General features: G+C 39.6%; 1 protein-coding gene across 1 annotated transcript in view; it reads left to right on the top strand.

Moving 5' to 3' along the window:
- The window catches only part of ZNF423 (zinc finger protein 423), a 212359-nt gene extending 197351 nt beyond the window's left edge, over positions 1 to 15008 (top strand). The window contains exon 6 of the mRNA XM_065416708.1: positions 14783 to 15008. Within this exon, the coding sequence (XP_065272780.1) occupies positions 14783 to 14812 (30 nt within the window). The 3' untranslated portion in view covers positions 14813 to 15008. The remainder of the gene's footprint in view (positions 1 to 14782) is intronic.
- The last annotated feature ends 406 nt before the right edge of the window (positions 15009 to 15414 follow it).

Raw genomic sequence — 15414 nt, 5'->3', positions numbered from 1 at the left:
CAGTCTCTGGGGGCGGAGCCAATGCTGGGTGTGGAGGCTGCCGGGAGCGCAAAGTGGCGCAGCCGCAGTGGATGTTGACACTGACCCGCAAGCTGGGTGGCCCACTGAGGTGAGTCGGGGGTGGAGCTGGTGCTCCCACCCTGCCATGGAGGGCTGGCCCAAGCCCCACCTGGCTTTGCCACTCACCTCCCTGAACATCCTCTGTGCCCCCCTGGGGCGGGGGCACGCCCCACGGTTTGGAAACCTCTGATCTATACAAAAAATTAACATATAGTTCTGCAGCACCTTCTATCTGCAGATCTCAGAGTGTTTTACAAACAATAATGAATTAAATTTCTCAGCACCTTTCCTAGGTCGGTGTTATCCCCGTTTTACAAATCGGGGGGGAGGTTAAGTATCTTGCCCAAACCCACTGAGGAATTTTTTTGGCAGAGCCAGACATAGATCCAGATCCTTTAACTCCTAGGCCTGTATGTTAATCATAAGGTCATCATCTCTCTCTGTGGGTCAAATAATACCTGCCTCTGTATGGAGTCACAGGAAACACCTTTTCCTGACTTCGCCCATTGCACGTTCACACAGGAGACACCCATTATCCAGAGTGGGGCTGTGAGTGATAGGTGCAGGTGGGAGTGTGGGGAGGACAGCTGGCACCTGCTGCTGGTGAGGGGACTAGCTTGATAAAACTGAATGAGCACTGGCTAGTCCATTTAAAGGGGAAGCAGGTCCTGGTACCCAGTGCTCTCCCTCCAGTACCCAGGAGGTAGAATGCCTTACCGAACCATAATACTTCCTGGTACTGATGCTCAGGCAGTGAATCTCCTCCCCTTTCCCAGCATGGAGGTGTTTTGTCAGAGCCATACTTTAGTCCCAGACTATATTTCAAGTAGCAAATTCTTAAGACCTGCTAATAAAACTGAGCAGCTGTTTTTCCTCTAAATTTCTACAAATGCTCCCCCTGTGTCTACACCTCTGTCCATCCAGTGGGGGAAAGAAGAGGGGATATCTAACAGCTACTGTAACAAATAGCTTGTGGTCTGATAGTTGATTAGCTCTGGTTCCTCCTGTAGGTGTCGTTACAGTTTTTAAAGAACGGTTTGAGGTTTTTAAAGGATCATGGAGTGGTACATTTGAAGGGGCAGAACATTCACATAATTTAAGCAACTACTGGAGCTTGTTCCACCTCTCTGGTTAAATAGCTCATGGAAACTGGTGTGTAGCATGCTTTTGAAAGAGCAGTCCCTTCATTTGCTTGCTGCTAGAGCAAAACTAGGTTGCTTGTCCAGACATAACAATATATGCCTGAGTGTTTTCACAAGAAACGTCTAGATCATTAAATATAATAGGTCTCAGCTGCAGTTTTGATCACTGAAGCATGCACACAATTCATCACAGCAAATTAGGTATGTCTTTGTAACTTATCTTTCTGCAATTTGCTGGCACTTTTGGAGAGCTGAAACTTATATTGTATGTGCTGCAGAAGCCATTTCAGATAAAATATGCTGTGTTTATTGTAGGAGAACAAGGATTCATTAATAACAAAAACATGGAGCATTCTGTGTTTCTGTTCCAGCATCTTGCAGAACCAGCCGTAGTACCAGCAGAGATCCCTGGCCACATTCATTATTTATCTATTTTAGTGAATTTCTTGTCTGCAGTAAAAGAGATGTAAGCTTGAACATATCAGATTGTTTGTGCCAAGACCTATACTATAACCCTTTCAAGAAACCCGAGGCATCCTTCGTTCTAAATCATTATACAGGCCATTTATCTGATTGGCTTTTGTCCTGTCTGGCTTGCTAAAATGTTGCTTGTTCTTTAAATAGCTCAATTTGACCTTTTTAAAAGAAAAGGCACTTGCTATTTTAATTTAATTTTTTTTTTTTTTTTTTTTTGCAAAGTGAACCAAAACCAAACCTTACTTCAGTGGAAATCGACATTCTAAAATCTCACAGGTATTGAAAAGCATTAACTTTATTTCTAGAAGAGGACAGATGCTGGTGGACTTGGAATTACAGTCAATAGTCTGTATGCAAATAGATATGTTTGTAATAGTTAATATGAATGTATCCTCTGGATTTTTTACAGTAGCCTTCAGACCAGCAGTATTTGAACTTCTGGTTTGGGTTTGTTTTGTTTTGTTCTTTTTGGGAGAGATGAGGGAAATATTGGTTGTGTTCATAATTGCAGGGTTTTCCTACGTATAATAAGGTTCTTGATATGTTGCTGACTTAAAAGCAAGATGGCAAAATATTCTAGAAGAAATTCCCAACACTGCTGCAGGAAAAAATAAACATCTCAATCTCAACATAGCTGAACCCCAGTGGACTGAGAAAATCCTTTTCAGTGGCCAGGTATTTTTAACTCTGTGTATGAGACTGATACACACATATTTGCATATTGTCAGCCGCCTTCTAATTGGTTTTGTTTCTTCCAATAGACTTTAAGGTTAATAGTTAACACTACAACACATTAAACCTCCACCTCCCAAAATTAAAAGTGTTACTATGCTACTGTAGACTCCACTATGTGGTATCTTCAGGGTTTGGGATTTCATTTAAATCTGAAATTTACATCCAGCAGAAATAAATTATTTGATTTTAAAACAGCTGGAGGGAGGGAGGGAAAACACTGTTTGTTTTGTCCTCTATATTATTTTCCCCAGTTTATGGCAACCATCTTCTTTATCCCAACAAACTTCGAAAATAATGTGTGTGTGTGTTTTAGCTTTGAGGCCTAAACTTGACACAGAAAATCCTGGATCGATCTCAGTCATACTGATATTTCCTATTGCTGTGACGTTCATGGGGATTTCAGATACCTTTACAATTAGAAGGTATTGTAAAAATAGTTGCATTTAAAAATTAAAAGGCTTTGGGTGTATCTCTGTGCTGGCTAGCAAAATACTTGGGTTTGAATGCCAGGCTTTGGCTCCCCAGGGTTTCATGACATGGGACTGCTATGGAAATAACATATTCATCCCTGGATGCTGGGCCGAGAAGACAAGAAAGGAGCGCCTTGGCGTGTCTGACATTGCTCAGCAGCAGCCTCGCCATCTGATTTAAAGAGTACAGACTGGCTTCAGAGAAGGTCCTATCCAGTTCTCATTGTTTGGAAGGTTGGTGGCTATAGTATAGGCCTCCATGGTGAGCTGTGTGAAGCAGGCATGGTGGGAGGTCAGGAAGAAGGGAACTCTGATAGATAGGGTCACAGAGAACAAAAGGAGGTGGAGCAGTTAAAAAGTTGCTCGATAACTTGCTCTTTTACCTCTGGGTTTGTATTTAACCAGTGGAGTTGTTTCAACATTGATGTTTTTGCCACCAAAGCTCTGTCAGTATTTCCATTTTAACCATCTATTTTCTGGGAGTTTTAATATACCCACAGACATACTGTATCTCCAGGTTAAAACTGGAGCCACCCCAGAGCAATACACTTTTTTGAAAGTAACTTTAAATAGTTTGAAAGTGTTTGCAAATATGCTAATAAAATACTGTTTCTTAATAAATACTTTGTTGTCACAAAATACATTTTGGGGAGGAAACAGTTCTGTGATGCTTGGATCTGGCGGACAGGGGGAAATGGAAAAGCAGAAATAGTGCAGGAAACGTAGTTTGTTCGAAGATTGTGCTTACTCTGCATTGTCTGGTTTCCTTAAACAAAAATGGCATGGGAATGTTTGATATACAGGCTTAGTGCATATGTGCAGTGACCTGGATTTATACAATAAACTCTAATGGACTGATAGGTAACAACTTACTCTGTCTTTGCAAGTTTTAAAATGAATGGAATGCTTAGCAGTATTCTGTATGATCTATACTTAATCAATGCAGAATTGTTGTAACATCTCCAAAGAACATAGATCGTTTTAGATAGATAATACACAACTGGAATTTGGATATAAATGCAAATTATATATATATATACTCTCTTGTTCCTCACCCTGTTTAGAGAGTATTGTGTCAGTACTGATTGGTTTTTAAAATAAAGCGGCTATCATGAAGAAATCAGCTTTTCCTAAGAGTAACAACACCTGGTAACTTGACAGTGTTAGTTGGAAAAATGGACCTTTTCAAGGATACAATTGTACATGGCTTTGTGCCATCTTGTCACAAGATGCTGTCTCATCACTGTTTTGTCTTGCGGTGTCTTGGTGGAGACATCTTGTCTCCGAAATATTTTGGCCCCATTATTAAACACACATGACCAAGTCCTGCTTGCCTTATTCACACAAGTATCCCCTTTGAATTCATTTGTCTGAATTAGACAAGGAGAATGCTGATCACAATTATGCTTGTAGGTTTCCATATCCATCCTGCACATACACTAGTGGAGAGGAATCGTGTAAAGTACTTTATAGACCGAGGCCTTGTTATTTTGTAGCATACAAACTGTTTTATTAGGGGCAGTTTATACCCCTTAGTACATGAGACCTTTGAAGTTAGAAACTTGCAATTGTTCTTAATTGTAATAAAAGAGCCCATACATCCTAGATGACGCATCACATCAAATGGGAGGCTGGTATAACAATACATGCATACCAAATTATATGGATTCATGTTTATCTGCCTTCAAGAAAAATGTATCCATGATCCAAGTCAATGGAGTCTGTCATATCAATATTCCATTAGATGGAGATTTAATTTAATTGCAGCTTTAAATAAAGTTGCAGATGAAGGAACTGTGATGTTTTGTCGCCTGGATGTAAGTGGACATAACTCTTTTGAAGTCAGTGCTATTGCACCTGCTTGTTCAAGTGCTGAATTTGTCCCTGTGGGCCAAATTCTGCAGTTCTCATTCAGACTAAATTCCCATTGACATCAATGAGGATATTGCCTGAGTGAAAACTGTAGAATTTGTCTCTCTAACATTGTTTGTGACCAAATATAATAAATGTGTTAAAACTCACAGTTGAGGCTGAAACTCTCTGTTCCTTATCCTCATCTTCAGCTAAATGGTACCCAAGATTTGCAGCAAATGAGCTACAGTAAAATCAACTGCTGTTCAGTGACTCCTATGATACCCAGGAACAACTGAGCAGGTTAAGGATACCGTTTTAGGTTCAATGTTGAATTTCCTGGCTTTTGCTGGTTTCTATTCCCATAGAAATGTACCTTCAGCACAGCTATGCATTTGTCTATTGTCTGTGCATTTCAACTGATGAGTTTAAAAGGTTCTCTGTAGAATGTTTTCCCCCTGCTATAAGTGTGGGCATAGCATGGGGAGGGTCGAGTGGCATTGCCCCACAAACTGCAAGCCTCGGAGAGGCGCAGAATTTGCCGCCCCCCACACGCGGCCCATTGGCCTGACTGGAGCTGCCCATCTCCCCCAAATACAGAAGTCAAACTATGCCTATGGCTGTAAGTCTTTTTAGAATAAAAGGAGTATATGAGCACTGGTCTCAACTAAATCCAAGATTATAGCGCAAATTACTGAATTACTGCGTGTGCGAAGAAGATCCACCACAAAGAGTACCGTAATGATGATGCCAGCCCTCAAAGAAATGAACAATTAACTGGCTTCAGCAATGTAATTTACCTTAGATCACAGAGACATTAACAAGATGTGCTGCAGATAGGTTTCAAATAAATCCACAAAGTTATGATCCACAGTGACATATTTTGACAAACAATAGCTAACAAGGATTACAGGAAAATAGTTCCCTCCTCACAAATGATTTTGAAACACTGCTACGCAGAGTGGGACCTGTAAATGGATAAAAAGAGATCAGCACTGGAACTGCCACTGAAGTCTTTGGCATAATGCAGTGAGAGGTGTTGTGAGTGTCTGTCTGTGTCTGTGACATTTTTAAGATGAGTGCATGGCCTCAATATATTAGAAAAGTTTTGAATTAAGATATTGGCTTCATTAATACAATTTTGGAGGCTGGTTTCCTGTCGCAAAAACAAACAAGCAAACCAGGCACGTATGGCTGCATGTTTAGTCGATGAACTACTGTCTGTGCAGGCGCAGGAGCTGATGATTACAATGTGCGCAGTGGTGCATGCCCACGTAGCTAAGATCAGAAGCCAGCTCTTTGTATGCATAAGTATTCCTGAGGACTTCAAACATTGGTGAATAGGAGACATCAACAACTCCCCAAGAAAATTCTGGACTGTCCAAGTTGAGGTTAAAGGGCCAACTATTGTCAACAGAACAGTGTGTTGGGATTCTGCATTCCCTTTTCTACACTTTGGATAAACAAAAACTCCAGTACTCAGTCAGATGGAAATGATGGGGAGGGGAGAGTAAGTGTAGGAGTTCTAAAAATAGTCCATTTTCATGTGCTTCTGACAACAGTAATTAAATTTGTACACCTCCCTTTACATGTAAGAAGTGTAAGGTTCTTCCTACAGCTCTTTTTGATCTTCTGCATGGCAAACTATAGACTGCAAATCACAGAGTCATTGGCAAATTTGCATTTGTGAGTAGAATTCTCAGGGGCACGCAGTCCCCTAAGACGAGTATTATTAGCTCCCTTGTTTCATTGGGTGCCTGAGTAAATCATAGTGTTTACGGCTAGTCTCTCTAACAGAAGGCTCTGGTTATCTCTTCATAGTGTATTCTCAAGTGGACTTTATTTCCAAAGTGCTCTGGTAAAGAAATTTTCCCATGGGCTTCAGTTTACTTTTTCACAACAGAATTTTATCCAGGGTTTTTCTACGGAGCACATAGACTTTTTGGTGAGATATTTAATGGAATATGTGAGACTGAGCCAGGTTCAAACAAATATTTGGAGGAGTTAATTTTTTATTATTTCGCCCTGCTTTTTTCTGAGCTTCCAGAGAAGAAAACTGCGGGGCGAAAACTTTAGAAAGAAGGGATGCCATTATTTACCTTAATGGAAGGTTGAAAATGTGATGGGTGAGGTGTCAAAGTCTGATTAGTTACAAACAATCTGGATTGGAAGTTTTTGAAATTCATAAATCACTTCATGTAATTGTGAATAAAATGCTGTAACTGGTGGAAAATATCAAACATCACAGAGAAAGTAATACACCTCTACCCCGATATAATGCTGTCCTTGGGAGCCAAAAAATCTTACTGTGTTATCGGTGAAACCGCGTTATATCAAACTTGCTTTGATCCGCCGGAGTGCGCAGCCCCACCCCCCCGGAGCACTGCTTTACCGTGTTATATCGGAATTCATGTTATATCGGGTCGCGTTATATCAGGGTAGAGGTGTATGTGGTACTGAGAATAAAATGGAAAATGTCACCAAAATGCAAGAACATTGTTACAGCAAAATGAAAAGCAGGGTGACTATAGAGGTAAAACAGGATAGATTGAGAGGTGAAACACTACCAGATACTGAGACAGATGCACACAGGCCATTCACGCACAAAATAAACATTATGAAAAGTTACTTTTTCCTGTTTTCTTTTAAGATTTAAATAAAACCACTTATGTGCTGATACATTTCAATAAAGATTAAAACCATCATAGGAGGTAGTTGTATCAAATGTAGATGGCAGACTGACGTGTATAGAATAAGGCTTTTGTCTTCTGTTAATATTTTATGAGTTCTGAATCCTTCCATTGACTACAGTCCATGAGCCTGATTCTGATCTCATTTATGCCATTCATACACTCAGTGGAGCTGTGATTTACACTGGTGTAAGTGAGAGCAGAATCAAGCTGCCCTGTTCTGGTTACCTAGTGTGCACAGAGATGTAGATGACAAACTCAGATTGATGGCCAGATTCACCTGGATGTAAACCGGGAGTAGTTCCATTTTCTGCTGGTACAACTGAGGGATGAATTTGGCCCTGAGAGTACGTAAACCTAGCAAAAAAAAAACCCAACTTTAATTCTTATTTCTCATTTGAAATATTCAACTTTGCTTTTTAACTGGTGAAGATCCTCCAGACCTGTTTTCTTGAGTTCAATAATTTGTAAAGGATGGGCCCTAACTGCATTCATTCAAGTGCAATCCAAAAGTGTGTTAAGACTGAGACTGACTGACGTATGGCAAGTTATCAGATTTCTGAGATGTGAAGGAAGCAGTAACACAGGCAGACTTTTCCTTTCACAAAGGATATTCCACCTTTCGTTTGCCTCTACCACAATTTCAAGGGATTCTTCAAATGAAATGGGAACATGTGAACCTGTCTTGCCTGACAATTTTTTTATTGAGTGCCATGATGACTTGGAGTTCACTTGTTAGAAACATTTTATATAGTGGGGAAACATCAGGGGAAAGGAAAGAAATAACACTGTATTTTCTGAAAAACAAAGATCTAAACACATAAGTGTCACTGGATAAGAGTTACCTGAAACAACTGGAAGGGGAATTAACACCTGGTTCTACAGGAAACATTGGTTACCACTATCAGTTTTAATGAAGTGTATTAACTAAATTGTGTTCTGAGTATTCATTCAGCTCTGTTTATGGCACACTCTTGAGTACATTTACTGTTTGTCAGAAGTGCAAACTAGTGAGCATATGAGGCTTTAAGACAGGCCATCTGTTAGTCTTAGACCCTTGGATAATTGTCAAACAGTTCTAAAAATAAGCACATACAAACTGCAAGGGGGTGCAAAGGTGATTTTTCTTTTGAGTACTAAAGCACAGGGAAAGCAGCAACCAAAAAAAATAAAATAAAGCTGTTCATTCTGCAATCAGATTTCTTCTTCTGAGTGGTTTTCTGATGTTCCTCTGTGCTCTCTCTTGTTGGTCATGACATCCCTGAATGCCTCTCAAGTTTAGGATTAGTTCAGCACCAATTTAAGGCTCATTGTTTTTCCACAGGGAGCGATAATCTCTGATGGTTGAGGCAAGGGTCTTCTTGTGTCCTCTGTCTAAACTAATCTCTTTGTAAAGTCAAGGCACAAAGATTTTGATCTTTACTGATGGATTGTTGTTAATTGAAAAAAACCCATAATTTATAAAATATGAATACATAAATAAAAATGACATTTTCGGAGAGATTTTTGAATCATTTTGGGTTCAGACAGTACAACAAAGGTTGTGATTAAAAAAAAGACATTGCAGATAGTGTTTCCTAAATATTTAGACATCCTGGCTTGCATTTGTCAGGAAGTTTAAGTATTCAAATAGGGACTCTTGTGTGCGTTTGCACTGAGGAGCATGATTTACTGTTGACTGAACTGGAAGATTAAGGTTTTTGTGCATGTGACTCTCACTGGCAGAACTGAATGCTATTAAATAACGGATTCTTTTCTGGGTATTCTCCGACCCCTGTAATGCCATAAAGGGTAGGTGAGGGAACGTGGAGAGTAAGGAGTTCTTCATATTGCTCCACTAGTATCCTGCTCTATGACGGGTGGTGTTGGACTCTGAAAGGTATCCTATGCAGTCCTCCTTGGCTACCAGGTTGGTAGCATGAGGCCCCAATCATTGGAGGAGGGAGAAGAAAATGGCAGGGGGAGGAATCCATGAGGCTCTTACAGATAACTGGAGGACTTTCTGGTTGGGAGAAATACAATAATTTATAGGCATTATCTTCCTAGATGTCACAAGATCATGCAGTTGTATTCTTGCAGCATCAGTAGAGTCAACACTTCCAGTTTGTCTTGTTGCCTGTAACTACAGTGATTTCCATTTACCCTGGCTCCATGCAACCTGGTGTGCTGTCTGGCCAGATGATAATGTGTTCATCAGGCTGAATTAAAGAGATGTGTGGGCAGTAAAATACTTGCTATCCACTTATATTCAGAAATACCTAGGCGTGCTCATATTCATGGGTCATCCAATGGGCTAAGCACCTGTTGAGTTTCATGTTGCTGTTTTTTACACAAATCTGTTATAATTTTTGTTGAAATGATTTGAGGAGAGGTTGCTGTTCATCTTAATGGGAGTTAGAGTGAGAGACTTTATAAACTTTAATCAGAGTCCCCAGTCTATGTATAAAACTGCTAGGAGACTTATGAATTTCACTCAAGAAGGGCACATATTGCCAGTCTTGTGCCATCTCCTCACCCCGTACAATATACAGTCTTTTTAGGTGTATATGCTCAAATGTATAGACAAAACAGCTTGTACGAAATACCTAAATACAGAACAGATGCACAATGCCACCATAGACTTGAATGTATTATGGCCTCAAACCATCATCACACCCCTTGCAGTTGCATTTTATTTTTTTCACCTGCTCCTGTGTAGTACACCTGTGACTTATTGGCAGGAAATGTGGTTGCAGTGTGGGAGACTCCCAGCCTGAGTGCCAGCCTTGTAGCTCTGCTCCATCATGTGCTGCTTTTTTTGAGGTGGTTCTCCCAATCCTTATACAGCTCGTAAGAGTTTCTTTCTACTGCTCTAAGTTATCCTCTTTTGACCCTGTCTCCTTTCTTGTTGATAAAGTGCTCTGAAAATGGAGGTTGCTGTGCAAGTGCTTTGATTATAATGCACTATGTACCCATACGATAACAAAGAAATGCTCGTTCAAGGTGTGCTGCAAAGTTAGCTTGAACCAACCACCAATGCAAGCACTGATGTTCCCAACTAACTATGCTGTGGGTAGCAATCACTATATGCATATATGCCAGTTAATCCTTATAGTAAAACTTTTTATTGTCCACAAAACCGGTCACCCAGTTCCAGAATGATTGGGGATGCCATAGTGAGTAGAAAACACCACATAAGCATCCAGGCACTCTTGGGGCGCAGGGACAATGCCCAGTTTTATCTGACATGGCTTTCAGAATTGGCGTCAGTTAAATCTCCCAACCTTGTCATATACTAAGGCAGTGACGTAACTTATCTTGATAGGCGAGCTTAGTGCTGCTGCAGTTTTCCACTTGCCATGATGTCTTTTAATGGTTAGTTTATACATTATGCCCTACTCCCCTAACCAAACGCACAAACCTACACATGTACAAAGGGCATGGTCAGAAGATGAGGAGGATTTAGCACAATTGTCTGTGACTGCTTCAATATTCTTTTGCATGTCACCTTTAAAGTTGGGGTTTTTTTATTGTTTGTTTTATGTTGTTTTTGGTAGAGTGTAACTTGCTGTGTTGGAAAAACCCTTTGAAGCAATCCTGATTCCCACTGCAGTTCTAAACCACCCCTTCATTGGTAGGAAATGAGAATTTTCACACTGGTCAACAAACCGTTACTTAGCAGAAGTATAGCTGTAATATTGATATATTGGGAAATATACAGTGTTCACTGGCTTCAAATTTACACTTCTGCCTACCTGGTGTAATAGTTCAGTTTTAGTACAAAGGGATGCAATGAAAAGGGATCTCTACTAGCTAATTTAAGATGTGCTAACAGCTTTTCTTACTGCCTGTGCTTTATTTCTCTACCTCTTGTCATTTTTTTTCATTTATAATACGGTTAGCACATTTTCCCCAAAGGTCTGATATAGATTTTGAAGATGGTACTGATAAGGTTTAAATTGCTTTGGCCTGAAAATCTGGTCATCTTGGTACACTGTCTGTTGCCAGCAGTGGGCATGCAAAATGACTACCATTAAAAGATTTGAGCTCAAAAACATGTGATGATTGGATTAAAAATTTAAAAATGTTCATGTTGGGGAACAAAGTTATAAAATGCAAGGATTGAATGTAGCCAATTTTCAGCATCACCAAAATGCAGTGGCAATAAGCCACAAACTCACACCTCAGGACTAGGCAGGAAAAAAAGAAATGTAATCTTGCTGGTGAGTGGTAGAGGGTTGGAGGTCGTCATGCTTTAACCGAATGGCTCACTTTTGTGGTCTGAAACATATTTTAACAAGTAAAAATGTATATTGGAAACACAGAAGATGAGCACATTTTCATAGGGCTTCCAAATATGCATCTGTGGTATTTGTGGGGTTAGCTGTTAGCATGTACAGAAACCCCACAGTCAAGTACTCACAGGCACTTGTACGTGCAAGTTTTACCCATTTAGCTTGTGTTGATTCAGTTTTCTTATAGATGGATGAAGGATTTCGTACACACAGACAGCTGTACCCATACGTATTGTAAGTGCATTTTTGAGGATCTTTAAAAATTTGGCCTTATATGTTAACTGTTTGGTGCTGGGATTAGTCAGCATGTCAATTGCCTGCAGTACATGTGAGGGGAAGGGGGAACAGCACTTTCCCCAGGAAATCCAGATTTGCATATGGAAAATGTATATCTGATCCATTCGACTGATGGCTTGTATATTATGTTCAGTATACGAGTCTTTACTTGAAAACAGATGACCTCGGCTCCATACAGCTGCTGGTTTGGAGTATAATTTGTTTGCATCTTTGTATAGACTCTGCTCACCAAAACACTATGTTTTTTATATTAGATGTGTGGCAGAACATATTATTAACCCATGTTTGAAGAGGGAGGGTTCACAATGAGTGCTTCATTATCAGATTTAGAGTCACATACCCTTCCTTTATTGACCTGCCTGGTGTAATCAATGCAGCAGCCACACAGATTTGAAATCATGTTCCCTGACTGTGGACTGTGCGCCCTGCATCGAGTGCTGATTGTGCATTATCTTTTAAATGACACTGCCTAAATAAGTATGGATTTGTCTACCATGAATAGTCCTTGCTTCGATTTGTGGATGGTAAACCTTTTGCATTTTTTTATTGGTATTGAGGATGACCTAAAAATAGAATTACAATGAAGTGCACTAGAAATAGCCATGGTTAAAATGCTCAGGAACATGTTTGAACACAGGGATACCTTTGTATTCTTCAACTTTAAAAAAAAAAAAATCTTTTCATTTGTCTTAATGCGCAAACTCATTTATCGGGGGGGGGGGAGCTCAGTGGTTTGAGCATTGGCCTGCTAAACCCAGGGTTGTGAGTTCAGTCCTTGAGGGGGCCACTTAGGGATCTGGGGCAAAATCAGTACTTGGTCCTGCTAGTGAAGGCAGGGGGCTGGACTCAATGACCTTTCAGGGTCCCTTCTAGCTCTATGAGATAGGTATAGTGTTGCTGTTACCCTATACAGCTACATTAGTCCTATTACATAACTTTGTTACTTGCTGTTCCCTTTGTGAATAACATAAAGCACGGCAAAGGTGGTTCTTCTGTATGATTGGTAATATCTCCATATTTAAAAAAGTCATAAGCTGTCAGATTTTATGCTTGGTTATGCTAAATCACTTAAAAGCAAAAAATACAGTTTCTTTTACATTCCACAGATGTGATTCATAATACATTAGTAAGTTTTCCATTTCTCTACACAGTAGTTTGGGTTATTGATCTCAAATATTTTAGCTTAATTTGTTGCAATATTCAGGGCATGGAATAGCTATGCTATGGGCTATAGTTACGCTAAGCAAGCTGTAGTGATTTTGCTATTTTATCAGTTGATTGTTTAATTCACAAAATATCACCCTATGCATGTTTAAACTATAACACTTCCCCCTTTTCCTTAATCTTTTGTCATGTTGAAAGACTGATCATTGTGTAGAGTTTCATAAGAATCTGCCTGCCACAATATCTATTGCTGATAACTTTTGACATGATTTAGGAACTCAACAGCACTTCTGACACCTTGTGGTCAGTTGTTGGGAGTGCACAGTTCAGCAAATAATACCAGCTTTAAATGGGGTCACTGCTACCTAGAGAGACTAGGGCTGCGAATGGAAGGTTCATTAGTTAACTATTTCCACAAGACAATTTTCATTAGACAGATGCCATTGCCATAATGAAGTAGAGGACCCATTTGTTTCTGATTGAGATGTAACAGTAGATAATTTAGAAGGAACAGATGATTTATGAAAAGTTAAAATATCTTCATGTATTTGAAATACATTGTACATAAATAATGTAATTCCAAATTAAGCTATAATTTTAGAAACTTTTCCTTTTTCTTTGGGAGACCTGCATGGTTCTATTACTAGGCAGATAGAAGTTAGTAAATTAAAACTAGCATGAAGGAAAATGTGTGAATTTTTACTGGTAGGAGTTGTGGCAACATTTGAAAACATTTAGGCCCCAATCCTACAAAGGCTTATGCACACGTATACCTTTCCACAAATTATCCTTTTGACTACTCATGCAAATAAACTTACCTCCATGCACGTTTGCAGGATTGGGGCTGTAGTATGCAAGCAAAATGTCTGGGTATGTATTGCACTGAAAATGCCGCTTTGAGATTGCTTCTGGATTTATTTGGCTTCTACCCAAAGTGGCATGACTGGACTGTAATGTCTCCCTCCTATGCTAAAGAGCTGTTTGTGATTGCAGGTGGTGGTTACAGCTCTACTAAAAAAAAGGAGGGCTGTTCACAAAGATGTGCAGCATAGTCCATTCTGTAAAGAGACTGAACTTCTGGGGGACACATCCAGCATATTTTCTGCAGTGTAAATGCCCTGTTGCCAAAACTAGTGGTTCAGCTGTTATTGCTGAAGTATTCCTTGGATTGCAAAGTGTGTGTCACAATCTGGTGTCTCTTTCTGCCAGTACTTCTACCAATGACTAGTGAGAATGAAGAGTAAAATATGGGAAGGGATCCCTCAGTGATACAGATTTTTTTTTTAATTGTTACAATTAAGTGAATAGCTGAAGGCAGATTTTTCTCGTGACGTGTTACCATTTTCTCTATATGTACTGAAAATCTTAAAGGCTGTACTTGGCTGGTAGAAATTTTTTTTCCCCCTAAGTTCATGCCAGCATTAACAGATCTATCAGTACAAAGTAAATGTGTCATATTGGCAGCTGTTACTTATGAGTACTTTTTCTTTATTGCATTTTGTTTTGTAATAATTGAGAAGCTTTTATGTAGAACTCTGCATAAATGGGACTGAGTAGGAGGGTATGGGCATGCTTTCTATTATTCTGCCCCTCATGCATGTATCCTTTTTTCATCTTTCCAGAACCACACATTGAGTCAGCACGCACAGTGAGCCACTGGCACTACAGGACACCTCTCTGCAGAAGACTTGACGGAGGCACAGTGGGGAGGACCATTTGAACATTACATCCAATCAAAGTGTCATTTGCAACCCAGATGTAAAACTCTAATGATTTGGCCATGAGGCGCTGCTATTATAAGCAGCTGGAAATGAATATTAATGGAAGAGATTAAAAGTATTCCATGCTCAGTATTTTTTATTGTCCTGCTTCAGCTAGTGTACTTTAGAGCTTCTGCTTCTGACTGAATTTATAGTGTTAGATAAATCTGCTTTGATGCTGTTGCCCTTTGTTGCTTCTTGTATTATATGGATAGTTAAAGATTAGGTGTGATTTTTTTAACTGCTTTTTAATTGCAATTTTAGGTAATTGTGCATTGTGATGTGATTGCTTGGCTATTGTCGGAATATTTCTTTTGAATTTTTTAATTAAAGACTAATGCTTTGATTGGATTTGCCAGTTCACCGGACAGTGATTAAAACTATGTAATGAATATAATCGGTTTCAGTGCAACTGGATGGTCTGCTTTATAAATGTGACTTAATCTGATTGCAATAACTAGTACAGTTCAATAAAGGGAATACATGCGATTAGT

This window comes from Emys orbicularis, chromosome 14 (genome assembly GCF_028017835.1).
Source record: "Emys orbicularis isolate rEmyOrb1 chromosome 14, rEmyOrb1.hap1, whole genome shotgun sequence".
Lineage (NCBI taxonomy): Eukaryota > Metazoa > Chordata > Testudines > Emydidae > Emys > Emys orbicularis.
This window is presented reverse-complemented; position numbering and strand designations above follow the sequence as displayed.